This window comes from Myotis myotis, unplaced genomic scaffold (genome assembly GCF_014108235.1).
Source record: "Myotis myotis isolate mMyoMyo1 unplaced genomic scaffold, mMyoMyo1.p scaffold_m19_p_3, whole genome shotgun sequence".
NCBI classification, from domain to species: Eukaryota; Metazoa; Chordata; class Mammalia; order Chiroptera; family Vespertilionidae; genus Myotis; species Myotis myotis.
The window spans coordinates 191349773-191376891 of NW_023416335.1; the positions used below are offsets into that span (position 1 = coordinate 191349773).

General features: G+C 37.9%; 1 protein-coding gene across 8 annotated transcripts in view; it reads right to left on the bottom strand.

The window, feature by feature from the left end:
* Positions 1-3286: 3286 nt before the first annotated feature.
* The window catches only part of RIMKLB (ribosomal modification protein rimK like family member B), a 38298-nt gene continuing 14465 nt past the window's right edge, over positions 3287-27119 (bottom strand). The window contains exons 2-11 of one of the 8 annotated variants that reach the window (XR_004966022.1): positions 25320-25551; positions 20437-20667; positions 18340-18426; positions 16659-16862; positions 11346-11491; positions 6923-7137; positions 4708-4785; positions 4091-4250; positions 3624-3811; positions 3287-3464 (exon numbers count right to left, since the gene is read on the bottom strand). Coding sequence is in view for 4 of the 8 variants with exons in the window: in XM_036298781.1 (XP_036154674.1) it covers positions 11028-11491; positions 16659-16862; positions 18340-18426; positions 20437-20667; positions 25320-25494 (1161 nt within the window). In the remaining 4 variants the exon portion in view is untranslated. The other 7 variants (XR_004966023.1, XR_004966021.1, XR_004966024.1 and 4 more) reach the window with 7 other exon arrangements.

Here is a 27119-nt window from a genome sequence, read left to right on the forward strand (position 1 = left end):
TGAAGAAGCCCAGATGTTGCACTTACTAATACTTTAAATAAATTATTTTAAATATATTCAAAGAGCTGAAGGAAACCATGTCTACAGAATAAAAAGACAGCATGAGAACAATGTCTAACCAAATAAAGCATATCAATAAAAAGGTAGAAATTTTTTAAATATATATTTTTATTGATTTCAGAAAGGGAGAGGGAGATAGAAACATCAGTGATGAGAATCACTGATCAGCTGCTTCCTGCACACCCCCTACTGAGGGACTGGCCGCAACCTGAGCCTATGCTCTGACCTGGAATTGAACAGTGACCTCCTAGTTCTTAGGTCAAAGCTCAACCACTGAGCCATGCCGGCTGAGCAAAAAAGGGCAGACATTTTTAAAAGGACTCAAATAGATTCTGGAGTTGAAGAGTAAAATAACTGAAATGGAAAATTCACTGAGTTCCCTACTTTTTGTCCCATGACATACTTAGTGTTTCCACTCTGGCTGGTGGGAATACAAACTATTCCTGTCCTTTTGTGAGCTCCAGGGACTTCCCACTGATAATTTCAGGTGCTTTTGTTTTTTCTTCTTTTTCCTCTGCCCTTGGGCAGTTTCTTTATATGCAAGTGCTCAGTACTCACCCCAACACTCAGGGAGAACCTCCGCAGATCTCTGTATTCACTCTGTGTGCCTCTCCTTCCTCTCTGACACCCTGCTCTGAGAGTTCTAGCTATGCTGGCCCCTGTGTGCCTCTCCTTCCTCTCTGACACCCTGCTCTGAGAGTTCTAGCTATGCTGGCCCTCTAATCCTCAACTCCATTTCTTCAACTCATTGAGACCACTACGTTCCTGTTAGATTGCCTTCTTCTGTACTGTGGCCTCAAAATTCCCCTGGTAGTAACCTGGGGCAATCACAGGGTTCACCCTAGTTGTTGTCCACCTCTAAGAAATACACCTTGTGCTAACTGATGTCCAATATTTGAAAACCATTGTTTCATAAATCATGTCCTACTTTTTCATTGTTTCAGATGGCAGGATAAATTCAGTCTCTTCAGTTATGTCATCTTGGCCAGTAGCAGAAGTCCTCTTGCGGGTATTACTACAGAAGTCTCCCTGTTTCTCTGACTGTTCAGAGCATGTTTTCAACAATATAGCTAAAATGATCCCTTTATTTTTTAACTATATTTTATTGATTTTTTACAGAGAGGAAGGGAGAGGGATAGAGAGTTAGAGACATTGATGAGAGAGAAACATCGATCAGCTGCCTCCTGCACACTCCCTATTGGGTATGTGCCCGCAACCAAGGTACATGCCCTTGACCGAATCGAACCTGGGACCCTTGAGTCCGCAGGCCAACACTCTATCCACTGAGCCAAACCGGTTAGGGCTAAAATGATCCCTTTAAAATGTTGTGAGATATTACTTTTCTGCTCAAAACTGTCCAATGCCTCTCAATTTTTTTCAAAATGGAACTTTTTTTAAGGCAGTTATTTTAAGGCTCTGTTTGACCTGACCCTTCATTACCTCTCTGCTCTACTATTGCTCTCAATGTTCCACACATACTGGCCTCATTGCTGTTCCTCAAACATTCCAGGCACACTTCCAGCTTAGTAACATTTATAATTTGCTGTCTGTTTCCCCTAACTTACTGTAAAGTAAATGATGGCAAAGATTATGTTAATCGCTGATTTAACCCCAGCACCTAAAAGTGTGCATGGACATAGTAGACCCTTAAAATACCCTTAAGTGAAAGTCTGAGTTCAATCACAGAGCATTTAGGATATAGGGAAGGTTACAAAAACAGACACTCAGCCATAGGAGACAAAACAGAAATCGAATTACCAAAAATGGAGTATAGTATCAGAATCTTGCCAGTAACAAAAGTCATTTGATGCCAAGTGTTATTGTTGGACAAGAGATATTTGATGTGTTTTACCAAAGACCAGAATTTAACTTAGAGGTTGGGCTGAAATGGGGATCAAGTGACTCAAACTGTGGGAAGCAGGACCTGATATTAAGCTCGGCCTGAAATGCCTCAAAAACATGATTTCAAAGGACAAAAATGTCTAATAACAGAACTCCAGGAGTTTGGATATGCACTCGGAAAATATTATTCGTGTTAGAATTCCTGTGAGAATTGCGATAGAATACCATCATTCTTTTTAAAAATTTTGTCAAGATTTTTAATGCTGATGAAAGATGTGATGAAATTGGCACCTTACAAACTAAATGGTAGAACTGTGTTGCAAATGTTTAATTTTTTTTTTTTTATATATTTTATTGATTTTTTACAGAGAGGAAGGGAGAGAGATAGAGAGTTAGAAACATCGATGAGAGAGAAACATCAATCAGCTGCCTCCTGCACATCTCCTACTGGGGATGTGCCCGCAACCCAGGTACATGCCCTTGACCAGAATCGAACCCGGGACCTTTCAGTCCACAGGCTGATGCTCTATCCACTGAGCCAAACCGGTTTCGGCACAAATGTTTAATTTTTTAAAAACTGTAGTAAAACATGCATAACAAAATTTTCCCTTTTAAGCATTTTCAAGTGTATAGTTCAGTGGCATTAAGGACATTCTCACTGTTGTATAACCATTACCACTTTCCATCTCCAGAACTGTTTCAATACCATCATTCTTAATTAAAAGAAAATCAAGTAGCGATAATTTTTTCTAAAAGTACTTGTCTGCCTACCAATATAATTGAATTAAAAAAAATCTCTTTCCTTTGACATTCAAGAGATTAGTTATACAGTGTAAGTAAAAACAGGAGAGAGCACAAATGAATCCCAAAGGTCCTTCTAATTCCTTGTGTGTGCCTTCAACCACGTTTTCTATCTTTGCAGTAGAAAAGGTTTAGAGCTTTCTTTGTGTAAGGAGAAAAATATATGTTCTTGACTCAACCATCTTCCATAATGTCAGATCTCCTTTTTTTTCAAATATGCCTCTTACTAGGAAGACTACCTGGCAGTTCCTCCGTAGCTCCTGGCAGTTCTCTGTAATGGGCCATTGCATTTTGAACCCGGCAGCTGTTGTGGGCTGAGAGCAGCATGTAGTACCCATGGAAGCTCTAAAACATGTGATACATATCTGTGCGCCAAAAGGAGTAATTGTTTTAGAATACATTGTAGAGAGATTAGTCTATCAAAAACCAAAGCAGTTTCATCTTTAAAAAGTGAAGAAAAGAATACTGAAAATGATATATGTGGAACTAGACTTCAAGTGTAGATATATGCACTGAAGTGAATGCATATGAGATGGAGTGGGTAGAAATAGCTGCCAAAAAAACAAATCGTACTCCATGCTACTTCATTTCCAGTGCTGGTGTTTTTATTTTTGAAAACACAATGAATCAACAGGTTAGAGCTATTGCTTCCTTGTACTGTATATTATCCTCCATTTGAAAAAAACACAGTTGAACGTATCTTCATCCATTCTGTGAATGAAGTAATAAGCAAAAAATACCACTGGTTACTTCAAAAGAACCTAGGGAGGAAAACACAGATAACCCATTTAAATTAGATTTAAACAGTCTTTGGATGAGAAAAAAAGTAAAGATAAAAAATTAACTAACATCACAATATTACAAATTGTTTAGAATACAAAAAAAAAAATCACAACTTTTTTTTTATTACCACACTTTACCTTGGTGACCTCAGCTGGAAAAGATATACTCTGATTCTGAGATGGAAGATATTTAATGTTCTTATCATTAAAAACTAAAAGCGTGCCCTGGCCTGTGTGGCTCAGTTTGTCGGAGTATTGTCCCATACACCAAAAGATGGCAGGTTTGATTCCCAATCAGAGCATATACCCAGGTTGTGGGTTTGATCCTGTAAGGACGAATGCAGGAGGCAACTGATGGATGCTTCTCTCTCTTCCCCCTCTTCTTTAAATATATAAAAAATTTATCCATCAATTTTACTTAAAGCTGAAAACAGGGTTTACATATATTAACTAGAGATAAATTCCTAATTTTATATAAAGCTCAATTTTTTTCAAAGTAGAAGAAATTCATCCTAAGGCAAGGACCTATTGGCATTTATGATTACGCATCACAGTGACTTATAACACCGGTACTGAAAATACATTCTTAATTGAAAATAACTTACCATTTAGAGCTGAATCTAGAAATCTTAATCCAATTTCCATTTTTTTGCCAACTTTACTTCACTTGGTACAATATGCTCTATCTCTTTTATGCAGATTTTGTCAGTAGCCATCAATCTGAAGAATTCCTTCTTCTGCTGCCACCTAACAGTTATTTCTCTACTGCAGCGAAGGGTATACAGAAAAAGTTCTTGCTTATTATTCAGATTAGACAGAAAAATTCCTTTATTAAACATTTCATAATTTCACATGTGCACAAACTTCCTCATTGTTTCCCCCAAGACCTCCCCGCCAAATTCCAAGACAACAAAAAATCCCAATCACTGAAAATCAAACAATGTATGATCAATGTTCATTCATGCTAAGCTGGGAAAATAAAAATAAAACAATTTAAAAGGTGCAAAGATTTAGACACAACAGTTGCCGTCTCAAGGAGCCCTTTCTTTCCTCCTTCACCTATTCCTATAATTTTATGAATAAATGCATAACTTAACAATTTAACTAGTCTACAACTCCTGCAAATTTTCAGTTCAGAGGCTACCAAAAGAATTGTGGCAGATGCAACAATAAAGGATTTTTTAAAAGTAATTCTAGACACTAAGGGTGTTAGGTACTTTACCTGCTTGAGTTTTCAATGTTCTGGACTGCTTATTGCCCAATGGCTCTGAATACATTAAAACACGAACACATACGCCACCTACATTTAAAATAGGGTAGCATTTGTATGCCCATATAAGCATTGGGAATATTTTTTACAAAAGAGTAATAAATGCATTAAGTCCTTTTAAAAGAACTGACCACAAGTGCACATTTCCTCAAACTGTATACATACATAAAAGAATTAGGGCAAAAAAAGCATGACAGAATAACAAATGTAATAGCAGTTGTAGAACTGGAAATTAACACCACATGAATGTTTTCTGTTTGTTAAAATCCTGAAATTCATTTCTATTCCCATTCTCTTTGTCACTGTGGGTCTAGTTTTCAAATTTACTTTGTATTAGCTACTAAAGAACAGTATTCAATAATGAACTAGTAATACTAGTAAAGGCTTGTTATTGTTCCAACCTCCCACTACCTTTACCCCAACATAAAAATATGTAGTTTTACTAACTTAAAAAGTAAAACACTGACATAAGCACCAAAGGCTAGCCAACAGTAGCACTACCGTGACAGTTTCTACTTTCTATTCCTTCCCCCATCTCAAACCCCACCCTTTTGACCTCTGTATATGGGATGAGCCTGAGCAGGAGAGTTGGTGATGTCAGGACTGCGCCGTTCCCACGGATGATCCTAGAGGCCTGCTGTGCTTCTGGGAACTGGGGCACAGGGATGTCTGTCTGACTGAAACCTAAAACAACAACAATTCACCCCACCCCTCATGTTCCCAAACCCCACAATAGCAGCCAGGCATATATGCTATAAAAGGCCCACCTAATAAGTGATTATGGTAAAACCTAAAAAGCGAGATCATTCTTATCAAGTCAGTGATCTTCATGGAGGCAGCAGAACGAAGGCTGCTAAATTCTACATGTCCCATGCAATCATATTCCACACATTCTAAAGCTGGCCATTCTTATTAACAAGAGAACAAGTTTCTCCTATACAAGCCTTTTTTTAGCATACATCATAAATTTCTACAGGAGTGCAGCTGGGATTCTTTCATTAGTAAACTTCTGTTCACAGATTAAGTATTTCTGTCTTAAAATGCTTATGAAAGTTTCTGTTCTTATTTTATATGAGTGAAATAAAGCACAACAGGTTAACGATTTATTTTATACCTTCAGCTGTAGAAACAGCATTATGAGCCATGATTTCCAACTCACTAACTAGTGATTTATTGGACAGTCTCTTTGAATAGGACATCTAAAGCCACAGGATAAAATTACGTAGAAGTACTATCTTGAAAAGGTCCTGACTACTGTCACTAAAATTTCACCTATAAGAAAGAGGATTATCTCCCAAAATGATAACTCGTATGTTGGATTAGGGTACACAGAGAAGGGGATAGTATGTTAGAAAATAGAAAGGACAAGTTGTATTCCCATTCCTGCGACTAACTTTATGGCCTTTATCTGCTTAACAACCTTGTGCTTCAGAAATGTCCTCCAATCTGTTCAAACCTGTAATTTTTAAATGTTTGAACCATCGTTTTATGATAATCTCAAGTTACATCTATTTTTGTTAGCACTAGTGTCTGAAATAATAACTAGTTCTGAAATCGTGCTGCTCTTACAATTCTTTCTGCTACCTTTGTCTCATCATTCCCTTTCATTTTTATGATGTCACAGAAAGAGAAGCACTAAAGTCAACTAAACGCTATGGTGAATTTTTACCATATATATATAATCTAGAACCTAAGTTTACCTTTTCAAAACTCTATAGTTTTCCATACCTGTCAACTCCTAATTGATGTCTTTATACTGTGAGCTCACTGTGCACTCGGAACACCAACCCCTGAAAAAGCTTAAGCCAGAGTAGCACAACGGAAGAAACAAACAAACCCAGAACAAAAAACAAAGCCAAAAAGTCACACGCTGAAGTAATCATAGACACATATGCAAGGAATGGATTTATCTATACGATTTAAGCACATCCCCAATCAAAGTCCTGAGTTCATCCCAACCAATTCCAATTTTATTCCCAAATGTTCTTCTTTAATCAAATTATTTGCTAGATATAGTAACGCTTTTTTTTTTTTTTTTTTTTTTTTTTTTTTTTTTTAATGAGAGCTATTACAAACCCATGGTTAGCTTGAAAGCACATAAAGAAATTTTTTAAAAGGAAAGTAGTTAGTCTCATGATGGAAAAGAAAGGATAAAGAGTCAAATTACCTGTAAGCAGGCTGGGGCTGTGCCTGAATCCAAACCGCTGCATTTAGCATTCATTATACAGCTGCATTATTGGGGGAAGGGGAGTTTAGAAGGGCACTGACCCCGAAAGTTCTCAATACTTCTCACTCATCATCAGGAAGGGGGAAGAAGGAAAGTTTTTTCTCTGGGTATATTTTTTGTTTGTTTGTTTTTGTTATTTTTGGCTCCTGAAAAGGCTGGCAAAGAACAGTAACAGTAAAAGCAGTTAGAATATTTCTTTAAAAACAATTTAAAAAATGCAAAACATTAAGGAATTTCAAACACCAAATTTTCGTTAATATAAAAAGAATTTTCACTAGAGTTAGGCAGCCACCCCAAAACATCATGGCTAAAGGGCACTGATATAAAGGAAATAAAATACCACACAAAAATTCAAAACAAAACTAAAAACTTCAAATTAAACCTGGAGGACTAGAAGATTCCAACAGCAGATTTCTGTCCACTACTGAAACATTCCAAAATCCAAGCTTCAAAGGCGCCTAAATGTATCTTAAATGAAACTTTTTGTTTTTTTTAATAAAAAGAAAGAAAGCAATAAACCTGGTTATAGATCCTGCGATATATTACATTTAAAAATATCCTAGTACAACAAAAACAAATTTTAAATGAAATTAAACAAACAAACAAACAAATAAAAAAACAGTAGCAGCAGAGGTTACCTGTCTGAGCACCTACATTTTCTTAGGAGGGGATCGTGTCTCACCAGCCATATAGCCCATTAACCTTCTCAAAAAGAGTGAGCCAGGAGAAAATAAGATTTGATTTCACAATGTCTCTAGGCTCCCAGACCCCAAACTGGGGACTCACTGAATGAAGAGAATTTGTTTTTCCATTTTCTTCTTGAGAAAAAGAAGAGATGATTTTGAAAGTCAATTACTTCTTTCAATGCCTCCAATCATTTCTCAAAAGTCTGATAAAGTGCTTGATGAAAGCAAGTCTCTTGATGGATTTTTATGATGTCCCAGGATATTTTCTTATTGATAGCACATACAGAAAAGTTTTAAAGTTCAGTGGAGTAAAAGCCAGCAGAAATGACCAATTAATTTTAGGCACAAAAAAAAAACTATTAAAATTTTAAATGGAATAGTTCATGTTTATATATGTGTATATATATATATATATATGTATATATATATAGTCCAGTTTTCATCATGAGTAACATAAAAACAATATAAGAAAGAATTACTTTTAAAATACAATTCAGAATTACAATTTTAATAATATACAATAATTTTACAGTAATCCAAATTTTGGCATGATGATTATACATATTTAATAAATACATTTTTACCTCTCATAATAGCAATAAAGATTAATAAACAAAAGTTATTAAACAATATGAAAATATATTTAACTTTCACTTAAATATCTGGGCTGTTTTCATTTGGGTTCTTCCAGAATAATTTGTTCATATCTTTTACCTTAATTTTTGAAGAAATTCAAGAAAATACTCATGTTTTTAAAGTCTAAGATGATCATTTCTTCCCTTTTCATTCTAACATGAGAGTATGTGATCTAGAAATAGGTTAGTAAAGCTATGTTTTAATATAATGTGAATACACAAAAGATGAATACTGAATAAAACCAAAGATGAAATAATTTGATATTTCTTATACTTGGTTAATTTGGTAAAATTTTTTAAAAAGATACCTACATTTTTCCTGGTGCCTTATCCCACCCAACATAAACCTTGAGTTCTTCATCAAATAGAGAGGGTATTTGTGTTTTAAAATTAATTAATCTATATACATGTGATATGTAACTATTTGAAATATATGTAACATAATTTAGGTGGCAACCAGATGGTCTCTACACAAACATATGAATGATGATTAAACAGTTCTTTCTCCCTCATTTATTTCTTTATCCCCAATATGATACATCCTCCAAAGTATGGTCACTCAGTGAAAGAAGTACCAAGTACTTCTTTCTGTTAACGAGTCAGGGGTACTTATATATGTAAGTCCCAAAATAACCCTGTGCAAGTCAAATTCTTCTAGATGAGATGAGAATATCCTAAAATAAATTAGAAACTCCTCTTATGTATATATTTTTCAGGTGAAATGAAACACTGCACAGAGTAGAAGTACTATTCTATTTGTCAACAATCAACCTTTCACTCAATTTCAATATTATTTAGTTCTATGGAAAAAAATTTTATTACATTCCTTTTTAAAATGGGGGAAAACTGTACAAGTAAGCATGATCAAACCTCTGTTAGATCATTAGAGCTGGTTAATACTGATCTTTATTATTGCCTCGAAGTCTTTCTAGTAGTGTCCAAGAAATTAAGTTTAAGGTCCATCTGAAGGAAAAAAAGCACTTGAGAGGCAAGAAAGGACTTGGGTGAAAGCTTCAGAGGATTGTAGGGAGATGGAACTTGCTGTGTAAAAAAAAAATTACGTTGAGCTCTGGAGCACCTCCATTTCTTAACACTCCTTCAAAACCATCACTGGCATAGTTTTACCCAGGTTGTAAAGGCTCATATAATATGCAGTTTTGGGGCTTTTATAAATCCAGAAAGTAAAGGAATATAAACGGTGGAGAGTACTGAAGGTTTCAGAGTAGGGCTACAAGAGACTCAATACTGCTAAGTCCCCAAACAAAAATGCCCAGTCTATCCCACCCCAAAACCTATGTGTAAACAGGAGGAAACAGAGTCAGAAGCATTGAAGAAAAAAGCATGTAGCCTTGAATAAATCATACACTGAACAGTCCAGAAACAAAGAAAAACAAACAAACAAACAACATATACACAAAAAACCTAAGAAGCATCTATTTTCCTTATGTTTTTAGGTGAGTACCTCTACCCCAGTGGAGTACAGTTATGAAAACAGCTAATCTGCTTTTTAAAGTTTTTTTAAAAAGTGTTTCCCATCATGCTCCATTTTCTAGAATCTATCCTTTTTGACTGGTTGGTGTAAACAAAAAGCAAAACACATACACATGCATGCGTGCACACACACACATATATACTCCCTCTTAAAGTGTGAAAAATGCAATATAATGCTGAAAAATTAGAAATCACTTCAGCTTATGCTTAAGAACTAATAGGCCTTTGATTTGCCACCCAAAATATTTCTCCTTGTCCTAATTCTTTAAATACCCAACCACTAAAAGAAAAAAGGGGAACAAAAATAAAAGGCTTTCAATGTGCATGTCTGAAGTCAGTGTCTTATTAACAAAAAAGGTAGCATTTTCTTCACTTTGGCCATTGTTAAAGATGCAGGTATAGATTAGGGAATGTTAGATTAGGGTGTTTTAAAAAATGCAACATTAACAGCATATATCTTTCAAAAAAGACTAAAACACTAACAAATACAAGTCAATGCACATATTTTAAACTAGTGTAATTTTATCTACATTGGAGTAAATGATATTTTGTGTACCAGACATTGCAATACTGTTCATTTCCCTTTATCATGCAAACATGCCAATTTTGTCATTTAAAAAACCTTTATTGGGTCATATTCACATTGCCCTCCCACTCAAATTAAGGGAAAAACTAAAAACAGAAATAATAAATCCCAATAAGAGCCCCCTCAAGACATCATAAACTATGAATATAAAGCTGCTAGTTAATATGGTAAAGGCAGAATTTTCAGAATTGTATAAAAAAATTCCTATAATTTAGATAGATGTTTTCCTAAACCCATTATAAATCTTTGCCACACAATGTAAAGTTATGCTACTCTGAAATTTATACCAACTGTACAAAAACAAAAGCAAGGAATCATGAAAAAATTTTGTATGTTCTTTATGGCCTGAGAACACGCACATTTTTGAGTAATTAAAAGGGTAACTATGAGAACCTGACATTTTTCTGTATCTCACCTCTTCTGCCTAGCCTATCTGTATCATCGGTAAATGTAAGACAGTAACATCTTACTAGCAGAGGTCTTGTCTATCTCCCTCTTTCTTCTCTTCTAACTAATCCTACTCAGTTTTCTCTCATCTTCCTGAGCATATTCCATGAACAGCATTGCAAGTTGGTTAAAAAAATAAGAAGAAAAAAAGAAAAAGAAAGTTTTACAGGGTTTTGTTGGTTAATTATTTACCAGTGGAGTCACTCCACCAGGAGTTCAATTTCATTGGCTAGCAGCTGGTTCATGTTGAATAGGCCCCCTGGGAGCTTGGTGAGCAGTTCTCGCTCGGTGCTTTCAGGGTCGCTGTCAACAGAGCTGGAACTTGCGCTCATGTTGTCGACAGCAGTGCTGGCTGGGGGACCCAGCTCCGGCTCACTAGTCTCACTGGCCGTGGACACCACGGAGAGCAGGGACATACGCCGGGTGAGCCGGCCAGAGGGCAGAAGGGAGGCGGCATAGTCCGCTATGATACCAGCTACATCTAGATTACAAGCCTTATCAAAGGCGATGAAACCTACATTTGCATTGGCCTCGCAGACACAGAAGGAGCCGTCGTCTTTCATCAACAGGTCAATGCCACACACATCCATCCCCAGGATATTAGACACCTGGATAGCTAGCTGCTTCCCTTGCTCACTCAAAGAACACATCATCCCCACACCACCTGGCAAAAGAGAAAAAAAATAAGAAGTTACCAAAATGATAAATTTCTGGAGTAAAATAAAGCTGGCCTCTAAGGCTAGCCCTTTCTTATAAATGAGAAGTGAAAACAAAGGTGCTATTCTCATGTAAAATTGGAACTTATGAAATCTAAGTTTCCTTCATTAGGGAATCCCTTTCCAACCCAGTCTCTCAGAGAATTCCTAATTTCATACTTTTTCAATATGCTATTTATTCTGAAGAAGACATTCAACTTTCACGGAAGCCTACCTTACTAGCAATAATATAGACCAAGTAGAACTCTTGCATAACTACAATTACGACAAAAGTAACAGGGATGCATAATATGGATGGAGGATAGGATAAAATCTTATAACAAAAGGAACCTAAACACGGCACTCTTCTTCTATAGTCCTCATTCCTCAGCCAAAAGGATTCCGGGGCATAAGGGAGCTGACTGAATATAGGTGAAGTCTTAAAGTTTGCTGGTATCTGAGAGAAAGGAATTAGAATTAGACTCTCTCACTTGGAGACTAGCTTCAGGAAACTCTGACATAAGGACTAGACAGCAAAGAATTCTGAGGAGAGCTTGGTTCAAATATCTCTGTGTATCCACAAGAGGAAAACTGACATCAGCAGTACATGAATATGCCTAATGTCTTTGATCCCAAAGAGGTCAAAAAGCAACTGCATAGGTGAGCTGAGACCTTCCTATCACTGAAGCTGAAAGAGTAGGGAGGGGAGTCCAGGAAACAGACAGGCTGCTTTAAAGTACCTCAGTAGGAGCCTGGCACATTAGCCCATGAATTAAATGACTGCTTCGCCAAACAACCAAAGCAGAGCCATGATGAGACAACAACCAAAAAATTAACAAGCTATTACCCTGGCCAGTGTGGCTCGGTGGGTTGAGCAACGCCCCATGCATGGGAGAGGTCCCAGGTTCAATCCTTGGTTGGGGTGTGTGTTTGAGGCAACCAATCGATTTGTCTCTCTCACATCCATGTTTCTCTCTCTGTCCCTTCCCCTCTCTCTAAAAATCAATGGAAAAATATCCTTGGGTGAGGATTAACAATAAATAAATAAATCCTGAAAAAATCTGAGCTAAAAAGAAAAGACAAGACTTAGAAAGAATAAATGATTTACCAAAAAAATAAAAGACAATTTGGCCATTCAACTGTAACAATGTAACCTATAAAGCAGTAGAATTGAAAATTGACTCTTGTAACCTAAGAATCCAATCTCAAACAATAAAAAAAGAAAAACATAAGAGGGGGTATATCTATCACTCACACCCCCTACCAGGGAAAATAATCAAGAAACAATACTAACATAAGAAAATGACTAAGAAGAGAGACCTCAAGATATGGGAAGTTAAAGTTGGGGAGTAAACAGTGGTGAGTAATGATTCTTGCAATATAGGTACAATCAACTCTAAATGGTTTGTTTTTTTTTTAAAAAGACTACCTAGGAATAGATCATGTAAATACTATATAAGGATTTTGAAACCTAAGAGAAATTCTAATATAGACTATAACTAAAACTATTAAATGTTTCAGCAAAACACTGGAACACAAAGCCTGTGAAAGCAGGGATTTTTATCTGTTTTTTCATTGCTATATACAAAATGCTGCTACAACAGTTAATACTGAATATGAGAGAATATTCATCATAAAAAAGGCCTCTCTGGGGATAAAATAATAAGGGCACTCAATTCTGAAGAACAAGATAGAAGGGCTCTTGCTCTATCAGATACCTAGGCATAATACCAAAGGAATTAAGATTGATATTCATTCATACAGGAAAAGAATAGCATCTGAAAAGAGGGTCCTTAAACAAACCAATACATATATGGAAATTTAATACATAAAATAGATGGCATTACAAATCAGTAATAAACAGACTATTTAATAAAGAGTTCTGGGACAACCAATTATTATTCATTCGGAAAACAGAAAAAGGGAGAAGAGAGCGAACAAGGTGACTCTAAAGATATTGGTATAAACTGCAAAGGTAGAATTGCCATTAAGTGATAACTGGATATGGAACACAAGTAAGAGGGGGACTTAGATCAGTTCTGGACATGTTAAAAATAAATGTCTATAATCTCTCTCTCCCAATTTTTTTGGAAGCAACCAAAATTTTTGGTGGCCTTGTTTCAACAAGGCTTAAAAATAAATAAAATAAAATAAAATAAATATCCATTAGACATCTACATGGAGATACTGAGTGGGCAGTTATTTATATGTGCCTGCAGTTCAAGGAGAAAGCCTAAAATAGAGATATAAACTTGAGAATATTAACATATAGATAGTATCTAAAGCTAGGAGTGAGATAAAATTACCAAGAAAGTGAAATAAACAGAGAAAAAACCCAGACTAAGTTCTGTGGCATTTCAACAATAAGAGATCTCAGAAAATACATATTTAGATAAATCAAAATCAGCAATCTTATTTGGTGCCGGGGTCCAGCCCCAGCAGGTCCAGGGGTCCCCAAAGGTGTAGACGGAGTCGGCGAAGAAGGAAGGACACGGAGACAGTGTTCAGTTGATCAGCAGCCTAGCCAGGATCTCCAGCCAGGATCTCCAGCCAAGTTCTGGTCTGGATCTCCAGCGAAGTTCTGCTTAGGTTCTCCAGCCAGGTTCTGTAGCCATGTTCTCTTGCTAGGTTCGCCAGGTTCTGTAGCCATGTTCCCTCGCTAGGTTCTCCAGCCAGGTTCTGTCCAGGTTCTCCAGCCAGGTTCAGTCACCAGGTTCTAGTCAGGTTCTCTTGCCAATTTCTGTAGTCAGGTTCAGTCCAGGATCTTTTGCCATGTTCTCTCCAGCGAAGTTCTTCTGTCTCTAGAGAACGTTCTGTGTAGGTTCTGTGCCCAGGTCCCGTCTCTCTTGGTTCCGTATTCTAAGTTCTGTGTCTTGCTGTCTTATTACATCTGTATTTATACCAGTTGACTCAATCCTATCAATCTCTATTACAAAGGTTAGGGCGTTTCTTATCTTCATTCCAGGGAGTAAAGATTATGTAGCTTAAGCACGATTGTTCGTAGTTAAAGTGATTAATTACCCGCCTGGCACTTAGTTAAGAGGTTTTATTCCCTCCCTAACTTCAGGGGAAAATCCCTACCTGGGGAAACAACCTTTCTCAGAGAGGAGACCTTGGTTAAAACACATAGTGCCAAGAAGGTGAGCAAACATATTAAGAACAATATGCCATATATGCCAGGTCCCTTGAAACAGCAAGGATGGACCGGCTCCCGGCAAATTCCCCCTTTTTTATTTTTTAAAAGCAGGCATTAAAAAAGAAAAACCCCAAAATGCTCTCTTGTATCCATTTTAAGAGTAGGATTGGCGCATTCCACTATTACCTGAGTCCTGATCTATCACCCCAGGGAGAGCTTGCCAATCCTGCACTTTCCCGGGGTGGAAAGGCTGCAGTGGGGTTAAGGATAAGGCTCCTTGGGCCTACCTTCTCCCATGCCATTACATTTACCTTTCCTTCCTCAGAAAAGCATGGACATACTTCTTGTATAAAACGTTCTGTCTGACTGGGAGTAACCTTAATTCCTCTGTTAGCAAGCATATGTGTTAAAAGATCAATACAGAGTCTTTTTTCTTTAGACTCAGTATGGCACATCTTCTTAATCTAAAGATCAATACAGAGTCTTCTTTCTTTGGACTCAGTATGGCACATCTTCTCAATCTAAGAATCAATACAGAGTCTTCTTTCTTTGGCCTCAGTATGGCACATCTTCTCAATCTAAGTTCTGTACTATCCACCTTCTTACCCTACTTATCCTCTGTAGGGGGGTCTGCAGTACCCTGGTGGAGTCCTATCCGTCCCGAGTGTGGGGGTTCTCAATGGAGGGGGGGGGGGGGGGCTTACCTAGGGGAATCCTGTTCCAGGGCTTCCCAAAGGTGTGGACGGCGTCGGCGAAGACTATCCACCCTCTCTTCCGGTGGAGTCCTATCCATCCCGAGAGTGGGGCTTACCTAGGGGTCCCTGTTCGGGCGCCATATGCCGGGGTCCAGCCCCAGCAGGTCCAGGGGTCCCCAAAGGTGTAGACGGAGTCGGCGAAGAAGGAAGGACACGGAGACAGTGTTCAGTTGATCAGCAGCCTAGCCAGGATCTCCAGCCAGGATCTCCAGCCAAGTTCTGGTCTGGATCTCCAGCGAAGTTCTGCTTAGGTTCTCCAGCCAGGTTCTGTAGCCATGTTCTCTTGCTAGGTTCGCCAGGTTCTGTAGCCATGTTCCCTCGCTAGGTTCTCCAGCCAGGTTCTGTCCAGGTTCTCCAGCCAGGTTCAGTCACCAGGTTCTAGTCAGGTTCTCTTGCCAATTTCTGTAGTCAGGTTCAGTCCAGGATCTTTTGCCATGTTCTCTCCAGCGAAGTTCTTCTGTCTCTAGAGAACGTTCTGTGTAGGTTCTGTGCCTAGGTCCCGTCTCTCTTGGTTCCGTATTCTAAGTTCTGTGTCTTGCTGTCTTATTACATCTGTATTTATACCAGTTGACTCAATCCTATCAATCTCTATTACAAAGGTTAGGGCGTTTCTTATCTTCATTCCAGGGAGTAAAGATTATGTAGCTTAAGCACGATTGTTCGTAGTTAAAGTGATTAATTACCCGCCTGGCACTTAGTTAAGAGGTTTTATTCCCTCCCTAACTTCAGGGGAAAATCCCTACCTGGGGAAACAACCTTTCTCAGAGAGGAGACCTTGGTTAAAACACATAGTGCCAAGAAGGTGAGCAAACATATTAAGAACAATATGCCATATATGCCAGGTCCCTTGAAACAGCAAGGATGGACCGGCTCCCGGCAATTTGGAACAATGGAGTTAGGACACATCTATCTTAAATGAATTCCAGTTATAAACAAAGTAAGTATATCAACAAAGAGGGTATCTTTAAATCTAATCACACATTTCATACATGTATGCATTGAGTTACAAATTGAGCCTGAGTGAAAATAAATTCATGATTCAGAGAAATCCAATTTCATTACTGAAAAAAAAGAACAACCTCAAAGGTATATGTAGTATAGTCATAGTCTATTAATCATATTTAGATGTTAAAGATAATGTGTTTTTCAACTTATTAAGTAAAAATCTGTAGTTATGTACAAATACTCACTGGACATGCTGTAATATTACTTTATATACTAGAAAGACACCGTCATCATTTTTACCTAGTGAGCAGTTGCTTTGCATCCTCCCATCTGTTGAACAGCGTAACATGGTGCCAACCACACGGCCTCCCACAACAATGACACGTACATCCCGTCCATGAGACTCTTTAACATACTTCTGGAACAGGTATGGAGCTTCATGGCGAATAAGATGGCTTAGATCAGCCAAATGGTGCTTATCTCGAGCCAAGAAAACAGCTTTGCCTGTGATTGAAAAAGAATAAAAAATATGTGTAAGTCGTCAATCTGTGGGTAGGTTGATATCCACTGCCTCCATCTTCTTGTGTCCCAGTCTGTTCTTTTAGAACCAATTACTTTTTAACCAAAGTAATAGAGTTACAATTAGTAAGACAATGCAGTAATTGTACATAAAAAAGTTAATAATCACCGTCCATGAGTCTCTCAATCTCCATCCAAACTCTTACAGTAATCTAGAATTTATTTCAGTATATGTTGTGAGGTAGAGATATAAAATTTGTATTCCTCCAGATTAGCCAATAATGCCACTCACTTATTAGCAAAACATTTCCCTCTAAGTTAAAACATGTCATTAATTTGTACAATATATTAATATACTTCATTTGTATACAGGTGTGTGCAAAAGTAGGCTAATTGTTGTTCGTATGGAAAAGATATGCAGGTTATGATTATTACAATATCTTTATTAACTGTGTTTCATGAACTCAAACCTACTTTGCTCACTTTGTATATTAAAACAGCAGTATGTCACTACATACCTAACTCTGGTTTCTGAATTCTCTAGTCCATTCCATTGATTTGCAAATTTTTGAAAACATAGGGGTAGGGGAGGCCAGGGGATTGTCAAGGGAGGTTAAAAAAAAAAAAAAAAGGAGACATATGTAATACTCTTTGTAATACTTTAAGCAATAAAACAATTAAAAAAAAAAAAAAAGAAGAGGGGGAATCTATGTTCCATCCCTCTGAATCTAGAAGGGCTTGTGATTGCTTCAACCAACAGAATATAGCAGAAGCAATTCTATATGACTTTTGAGGCCAGGTCATAAAAGCTCATGCCGCTTCTTTGGAGCATCCACTGTAAGAGCCACAGATTTCTTGGCTGCCACATTGAATATTGCAGTCAAGAGTCCCAGCTGACCCCTATCCAGCTATCCCTGTCAAGGCACTCACCCTTGTGAAGTACTTGGATTTTATGAATCATTTTATGCCTTAAGAAATCTTTTCTTAACCTAAAGCCATTAAGATATTTTTATGCACTGTCTTCTAAAGCTGTATATTTTTGCCTTATACATTTAAGTCTTCAAACTACATAAACTGGGAAGGAGAATGATTGGAGTCGGTGAAAGTCCCTGAACTCTTGAATAAGACAAAGGTATCAACTTGGGACTCAATCTAATTAAGTATGTGTCTTAAATCCTCTAGGATAATCAGTAAATGAATAGAAATAGCTTCAAGCCAAGCTGAACAACTCACAGTAGCCCTCTATAAGTTTGAGGTATCATGCACCTAATAATTTCCCTCTAATTTTTCTTCAGAAGCCCTGCTTCAAAAGCTACTACCTAGTCAATAACCATGAGCAAAGACAAAGAAAATGATTGCTTAGATATAATTAAGAAAAAAAATCTATTCTGTATAATCAATCACCCTTATTATCAAAAGTAAATGTCAAAATTACGTTACCATAGCAACAACTCATACACACCTCTATGACCTCGTGTATTCTTCACTACCATTGGGAACTCCAGTACTTCTGCTTCATCAATCATCTTAGAAAAATTTTCATGACCACCTGATTTGAGTACAAAAAATTTTAAAAACAACATCAATAGAGGTAGAGTGTGACAAATTTTATCTAGACTAATGTCAACACAAGGACGGTAGAAGTTAAGAACCTCATGACTAAATTTTATTTTTCTTGGAGAAAGTAATAAAAGTTGAAAATACAGTTAAATATCGTTTAAAACAACCACACGTTTTAAAATGGGTAAGAGCTATCTTAAACTATAAATATTCTAATATCCAACCTAAAGAAATTAAGTATACTTTAGCTAAAACAATGTTTCCTAATTCTATACCATTTTTCACAGAGAGGAAGGGACAGGGATACAGTTAGAAACATCAATGAGAGAGAAATATCAATCAGCTGCCTCCTGCACACCCCCTACTGGGGATGTGACTGCAACCAAGGTACATGCCCTTGACCAGAATCAAACCTGGGACCCTTCAGTCCACAGGCTGACGCTCTATCCACTGAGCCAAGCCGGTTAGGGCTTTTCATATTTGTATCCCTTATTTTTCCACCATACAAATAACTGAAACCTCAAGACCTACTTTAGTATATGCAGTTCCCTGTTTGGATTAAGAAACAGAAGAATGAGTTAGTTGAGAAGACTTATCCAAGGTTGAAGATGCTGTATGCATATGTACACACACTTTCTGTCTCAAACACACAAATTAATTTTTCTTACCTCTTATTAATTAATCAGAGTTCTTTCTACACTACTCAGTACCAATGTGCTAAGTCGTGCTTCTTACTGTTCATATTGCCAAGGAACAAATGATACAGCAGCAAAATTAAAGCACAAAAAATGGATTGAAGTTGTAAAAAAATAACATGATGATATAGAAAAACTAAAACAGGAAAAAGTTTATTAACTGCAATATCATAAATTAGCAGCTTAGAGAAAGATGATCCACGCCCAAATATGAAGCCTTCAACATCAGAGCATCGGTAATATTTCAGTTGGTTAACCCTTTCCTTCTTTCCACTCTCTTAAAATCAGAATTATAGAGCCATGATATAAACATCAGGAAGACAGAATTCTCAAACTATTCATTTTGACTCTTCTCGTGCAACTGCTAAAAACAGCAACTGTATCACATATCATATAGACTTGAAGAGTTTCCTCCTTTAAAATATTAAAAATAAGAAGAGGACAGGGCTTTCTTTTTAGAGCCTCGTTAACTCTCCTACCATTCTACTGGACATTTATTTGGAGAAATAATCTTAATGAAAAACTATACTGATTTACCCTTTCCAAACTAGAAGAACAGGAGAGAAAGAAAATATATTAACAATATTGTTTACAGCAGTGCTATTCACAGTGCAGTCTAGTAACCTGTGCCCACCTTCTGACTTCTTTGCTATTGATAGGTATTTACCAGATAAATACAGAAAGAGTAAGCACTAGAAGCTTTTACAGAAATCTGGCATTGCTGTGAGGTTTTTATTGTACTTTGTAAGGGTATTGATACACAGCAAACTGGTCTTTAAAAGAACAAAAAAGATCCTTTACCACGGGTAGTTTTAGAAGCATTAGTTTAAAGCATGCCTGGTGTAGTGTCATTTTCTTCAGAAAAAAGAAAATATTTATGAAGAATTACCATGCAAATGGTAATTAAGATAAACAGAAATTAAACAGAGATGTCATCAAAGTCTATTACCTTTTATCACAAAGGCTGGCAAACTAGAGCCTATGGGACAGATATGACCCACTGCCTTTTTTTATAATCAAGTTTTATTAGAACACAGCTACACTCGTTTGTTTAGGCATTTCCTATAGCAACTTTCACACTACAACAGCATTACTGAGGGTCACATATTGACTATCTGGCCCTTTCCAAGCAAAGTTTTCTGAATTTGTTCTACCCACATCATGAAACTAACTTGTAAAAACTTCTATAAGTTCTTTCATGTTTACATATTTCCTATATCACATAACCCTGTTAGTTTAATATGGCTTTCAAAACTATCAGTTCTCTAAAACTTAAGGCTATAAATTCTTATTAGTGAACTCACCATAAGAGAAAGTATCGGGCAGAGGAACACCATGGCCGGCCAACTCTTGAAAGGTCCAGAACTTATTAACACAGTTCAGGATGGCCTGAGGTCGGTTCATCAACCGGCAACCCATCTTCTCTAAATGGCGTAAAACAGTGATGTCACTATCACTTTGCACCCAAGGGGTTGGTACTCTCACTACCACCACCTGGGGATAGGCAGTAATTAGTTCTCCATTGATCCGCAAACCTGAAATATACAGGAACAGATCAAAACCGTGAAAATGAAATATACAATAAAATACAGGAACAGCTCGAGTCACAAAACTAAATGTACTACGTTGTTAATATTTCATTGGGACAAAGAGACATCCCACCTTCAATTATATTTCTTTCTAAGAAAAAGAAAATTTAATGAGAAAAACTCCACTGGTTAAATAAATAATTGCAGGTGTCAATACAAAGAAATATGCCCAAGCCAGGACTGAAGGGTCACAAGTTCGATTCCAGTCAAAGGCACGTACCTCAGTTGCTGGCTCAATTCCCAGCCCTGGTTGGTGTGTGTGTGTGAGGCAACCAATCGATGTGTCTCTTACACTGATATTTCTCTCTCTGTCTCTCCTGCTCCCTTTCACTCTCTAAAAATCAATGGAAAAATATCCTTGGATGAGGATTAACAAATAAATAAATAAATAAATAAATACAAACAAATACAACATAGCCATTAAAAACAATGTTATAATCATGTTCAAAAATAGAAAATTTCCAGATGCTGAACTTTTTTTTAAAAAAGCAAATCTGAGAATAAGTTTTATCTGTGTTTGCATATGCATAGGAAATGTATGAAAGGATTAATGATACAAATGGCTATCTCTGCGTGTGAGTGGATGGCAAGGCAGGAAGAGGAAGGTGGAATAGGGAACTTGAACATTTTGCTCCACGTAATTCTCTGTATAGTATTCTTTATGTTCTTTTTTAAGTGATGACATATCTATATATATAAAAGTCTTAAGTGTCCGTCTGACCAGTAGCTATGACACGCACTGACCACCTGGGGGCAGACGCTCAATGCAGGAGCTGCCATGACACGCACTGGCCATTTAAAAATAAACGGCACCACGGACCTGTTGCCGACAAACCAACACTCGGCTTCCCCCAAGTGGGACACAGGCCCCACCACCACCCCGGAGCAACAGCCCACCAAATCGCAGCCAACGCTGCCAAGGCCCCATGGTGCAAACTCGGCCCAGAGCTCGGCCCAGCCTGAAACAATCACTGTGGGCGCCGGGTAATGACGTCACAGAGCAACGCCTGGCTTCCTCTCCCTAATGACTAGCCTCCTTGGAGTTTCTTCAGCCCAGGAACCTGACTTGCTTTATAGCTAGGTGCAAACATTTCACAGTTTAACCAAATGTTTGTGAAGTGTTTTCCGCACCTAATTTCATTGGATCCTCACAGAAGTCCTGGAGTAGGTAGATAGGAGACTCGGTAGAATCCTATTTTCTCCCATCGCAGAGCTGACTGGCGGGCACATCTGAGTTTCCATCAGTGTGCCCCACATTGTTCACTCTGCCCTGGTGATTCCCTGAGAACTCACCCCATCCAATTTGCAGCCCCACCAAAGCTGTTTGCAGCTGCTTTCATTAGCTTTCTTTTCATTAGCAAGACGTGAATAGCAATATTAAAATATTTCTTCTAATTAATTTCCTTTTAATGTGCACGAATCCATGCACTGGAACACTACTGCTTTTATATTGAGAAAAAAAATTTTAAAGAGAAGAATCTTGAATTTTATCCAATACCACATAATAAAACAAATGAGGTCCCAAATAATAAAACAAAATATTTAAGTTTCTCCTTAAAACCTATTTTTATTTTAAAAAAAAGCAAAACATAAACAGCCCGGTCCATATGCTCAGTGGTTGAGCATCAACCTATGAACCAAGAGGTCACTGGTTCAATTCCTGGTCAGGGCACATATCCAGGTTGTGGGCTCAATCCCCAGTAGGGGGCATGCAAGAGGCAGCCAACTGATGTTTCTATCTCTCTATCCTTTCCTCTCTCTCTAATAATCAATAAAAACAAAATACTAATAATATAATAACATTTAAAAAAACAGGGAGGGGCGGTCACTGAGGGGAAAAGGGGGACATGTAATACTTTCAACAATAAAGATAAATTTAAAAAAACAAAACAGTACATTACTTATTTATAACGTTCAAATACAAAAATAGTATATAAAATATTCATTTCCCATCCAACATTATAGGTACTTAGTGGTAACAGTATGTATTTTATTTTCCCAACTGTTAATCTTAACACAGACTAATATATACATAATTTTTAGAAAAATGAAGTGTTTTGTATTACTTTGTGTCACTTTCTCTCATTACTTAAAATTATACACATCTCTCTATGTCAGTGCATATATAGTTTTATCTGCTTCTTTTTTTAAGGGGACTGAATGGAATTATATTTTATAAATATGCCAGATGACCCATCCCTTACTTATGGACACTCATTCATTCAATTAATACTAAGCAATGACCACGTGTCAAATGCTTGTCTATAAGTTGGTAATAGATTGGTAAATAAGGCAACAAGGTACTATCCTGTGGAGGAGAGACTGTTCCATAAACAAAATACTAACAAATCGAATACAATTCATCAAAAAAATAATACATCACAACCAAGGGGAAGGGGGTCATTCCAGGGGTACGAGGATAGTTCAATCAATGTAATATATCACATTACCAAAAGGAAGGATAAAAGTCATATGATCTTATCAACAATACAGAAAAAGCATTTGAAAGGTAAAAAAATCAATATACAAAAATCCAGTCTTCCTGTATACTAACAACAAAAATTTAGAAAAAGAAATGAAAAAAAAAAAAAATAATCAAAAATATAAAATACCTGGGAATAAAATTATCAAAGGATATGAAAGACCTATAGACTAAAAACTACAAAGTATTATTAAAAGAGACTGAAAAAGAGAACCAAGGTGGTGGCATAGGTAAGCACTGGTTGCCTCCCACAACCACATCAAAATTACAACTAAAATACAGAACAACCATCATCAGAACCACCTGAAATCTGGCTGAATGGAAGTCCTAGAACAACAACAGTAAAGAAGAAAGCATATTGAGACAGGTAGGAGGGGCAGAGGCGTGCCAAACGGGCTGGTCCAATACCCACATTTCTTTAATCAGGAGGGATATGTCCAAGGCCTCCCGTGAGAAGCAGGGGGTCCTATCCCTACACCAGACCCCCCCAGACCAGAGTTCCAGACTGGGAAGAGAAGTCCCCATAACTTCTAGCTATAAAAACCAGTAGGAATTGTGGCTGAGTGAGACTGCTGGAGTACCAGGTGTTCCTCTTAAAAGGCCCGTGGACGAAACTTACAGTCTCCATTCCTTTGCAGTCCAGTGCCAGGCAGTGGCTTTGGGGGAATCCAGGGACATACAGGGAAGAACTTGACTGTCTGGCATTGGGGCAGGAACTTGGGGGCAGCTTTCTCCCAGACAAGGATACTCACAGGAGTTATCATTCTTGTGCTGGACCTCTCCCATCGCAGAGCTGACTGGTGGGCACATCTGAGTTTCCATCAGTGTGCCCCACATTGTTCACTCTGCCCTGGTGATTCCCTGAGAACTCACCCCATCCAATTTGCAGCCCACCAAAGCTGTTTGCAGCTGCTTTTCTTTATGAGTGGCCTGTCCTGGCTCAGGCTTCAAACTTTGCTAAAAAATCTCTTAAAACAAGCAGCAGCTGGAGCCAGCATGACCCAAACCATCAATAAAAGGCCCAAGACCCTGCACTAGCACCAGCCTGCCTTGCCTCACAGCTGGGCCTCACCTGGGCACTTCCTAGCCCAATACAAATAGCAGCCATCTGTAGATCTCTCTGTAGCTCATATCCAGTGGCCCCAGGCAGTGGCTGATTTTTCACCTCCCTGGAGGCCCAAGCCAGGGCATCTGGTGGACAGCTTCAGACCATACCAGATTACAACTCTATGCATCCACAAGTGACACACTCAAGAGGTAGATGCTGAGCAAGTCCTGCTCCATAGGGGTGTCTCCTCCACTGTAGATGCAGCTGGTCCTCACAGCCAATTGGCCTGGAGGCCAATTCCTCCCAGTGATGCAAATTCCTCCCAGTGACACCAATCAAGGCTCAACTACAACAAAACTTTGCAGCACACAGCCCACACAGAGGCGCACCTAGAGTGCCCAACTCAGGTGACTGGGGAGGCTTAGCCACTAGGCTCTAAAGGACATCTATTAATTACACAAGGCCACTCTACCAATTCCAGGCAACATACTAGTAACAGCTCTGCCTAATACATAGAAACAAACACAGGGAAGCAGTCAAAATGCAAAGACAAAAAAACATGTTACAAATGAAAGAAATGGAAAAAAGCAAACTACTGGATACAGAGTTCAAAACAATGGTTATAAGGTTACTCAAGGATCTTAATGAGAGCTTCAAGGGACTTAATAAGAGCTTCAAGGGACTTGGTGAGACTTTCAAGGATGAAAATGTCAAAGACAAAAAAAGACCAGTCAGAAATTAAGCATACACTAACTGAAATAAAGAATAATTTACAGGGATTCAACAGTAGAGTAGAGGATTCCAAGAATCAAATCAAGGATTTGGAATATGAGAAGGAAACTAGTAGGTTATCTTTAATTTTCCTCCCAACTATTTTCCTAAATAATACAATAAGGGATTTAATAAATACTGGTGTTTCCATTTCTTACAGAACATATGCTAGAGTTTAAGATTAGGTAATACTTAGTATGCGAAGGCTCTTAAATATGCCTCTGTCGTAATTATTCCTGAAACATGCAGTGTCACCATATTCCAAGTAAAAATCTACAAAATTACTTAAAGACTTACCCAGGTTTCCTTGCTCGATTGTCAGCACTACCTCATCCATCACCACGGCCCTAAAGTCCAGTTCCTCCTCACAACATTTGGCCTTTAATGCTCGTAAGATCTCTTTTTGTGGATAGTCTTCCCTGATTCGACGATCTGTCAAAAACCACAACTTGGCAGCCACGGAGCTACACATCTTGACCTGCTTATTCTTCCTTTTCCTGGATTATTTCTTCCTGGATGTAAACTCTTTCTAGATGGAGGAGAAAATAAACATACAAATCAAGAAGTCTACTTAATTTCTGGCTTTCACCCAATAAATGCTGTGATTCATACTAACTACACAAGCAGGTTAATAGGGTAATATGACTTTTCCCCTTTCATTCAAATTAAAAATATTTGTACCACTAGAAATATGGAAACTGATAACCTCCCCTGAAATAAGATTTCTCCATTTCCCACTGGGGAAGCTAGCACTGTAGTTACATAATTACAACAGGTCACTTATCAGAAACTTTCAATGCCATCCCCTATCCTAATAAAAGAGTAATATGCAAATTAACCATCACTTCATGACAAAGATGGCGGCGCCCATAGTGGCAGGGGCTGGGGGGGGCGGACAGGCACGTGGAAGGAGGGGTGTCTGGCATCACTGCAGGCCGGGCTGAGGGACTGCCCCCGCCCCGCCCACCCCGCCCCCCGCACGAATTTCGTGCACCAGGCCTCTAGTATTATATATTGTTTAGGACAGTGGTCAGCAAATTCATTAGTCAACAGAGCCAAATATCAACAGTACAATTGAAATTTCTTTTGAGAGCCAAATTTTTTAAACTTAAACTATATAGGTAGGTACATTATTAACTTAATTAGGGTACTCCTAAGGCTTAGGAAGAGCCAGACTCAAGGGGCCAAAGAGCTGCATGTGGCTCGCGAGCCGCAGTTTGCCAACCATGGGTCCAGGATATACTCTAATCTGATCACCTACTGATTTATCCCCCCCACCCCGAAATGCAAGTCCCTTCTTGATACAAAATAGAGACTGCAATTATCAATAATATATTCCCATAGCTCTCCCATCACTGTAAGTTCCGGTCATATATATTCATGTATCTGTAGTTTATTGAATTTTCTTTCCTTATTTGGTTATATGTATATTTTATTATAAACATTTTTATAGACATTTTAAAAAATGGGATAGTAGCACCAACATTACTGGATGAGCATCAACACCGAAGTAATTTTACACAGCAACTTTAATCAACTAATTTGAGAATGTAGAAAAAAAACTTTAAAAAACAAAATAAATGCCAAAGTCCATTCACTAAAATTTGTTTATTTCAATCAGGAAGCATGCTTTTACTCAGTGTTTTTATTCTTTCTTTAAATAGAATTCTTAAAAGTAAACACAGCTTGTTTACTAGAACACAAAAAAAGGACTTCTGCAAGTAGAGTTTTGCTTCTCAGAGTTTATATCATGAGCAAGACAGCAGTTGAAAATCATTTTCTGAGAAATGAAAACTTGTAAGCTTTACTAACAAACATAACAAAAGAAAACTTTCTTTTCCAGTACTATTCCAGATAATAGGCAAACCTAACACAGAAGGAAAGAACAAGGGCAAGGATTAGACGCAACAATGGCCATACAAATGGATGGCCTCCAGCATCCCCGCAGCTGAAACTGGTTCCTCACGCACCATTCACACCCTCTCCAGGGTCTCAGCCAGAAGGGCCTACTCCACAGATGCGCACATGATTAAGACCAGAACATGGTGGGAAAGACAGAGACAGACAGACAGACAGACACACACACACACACACACA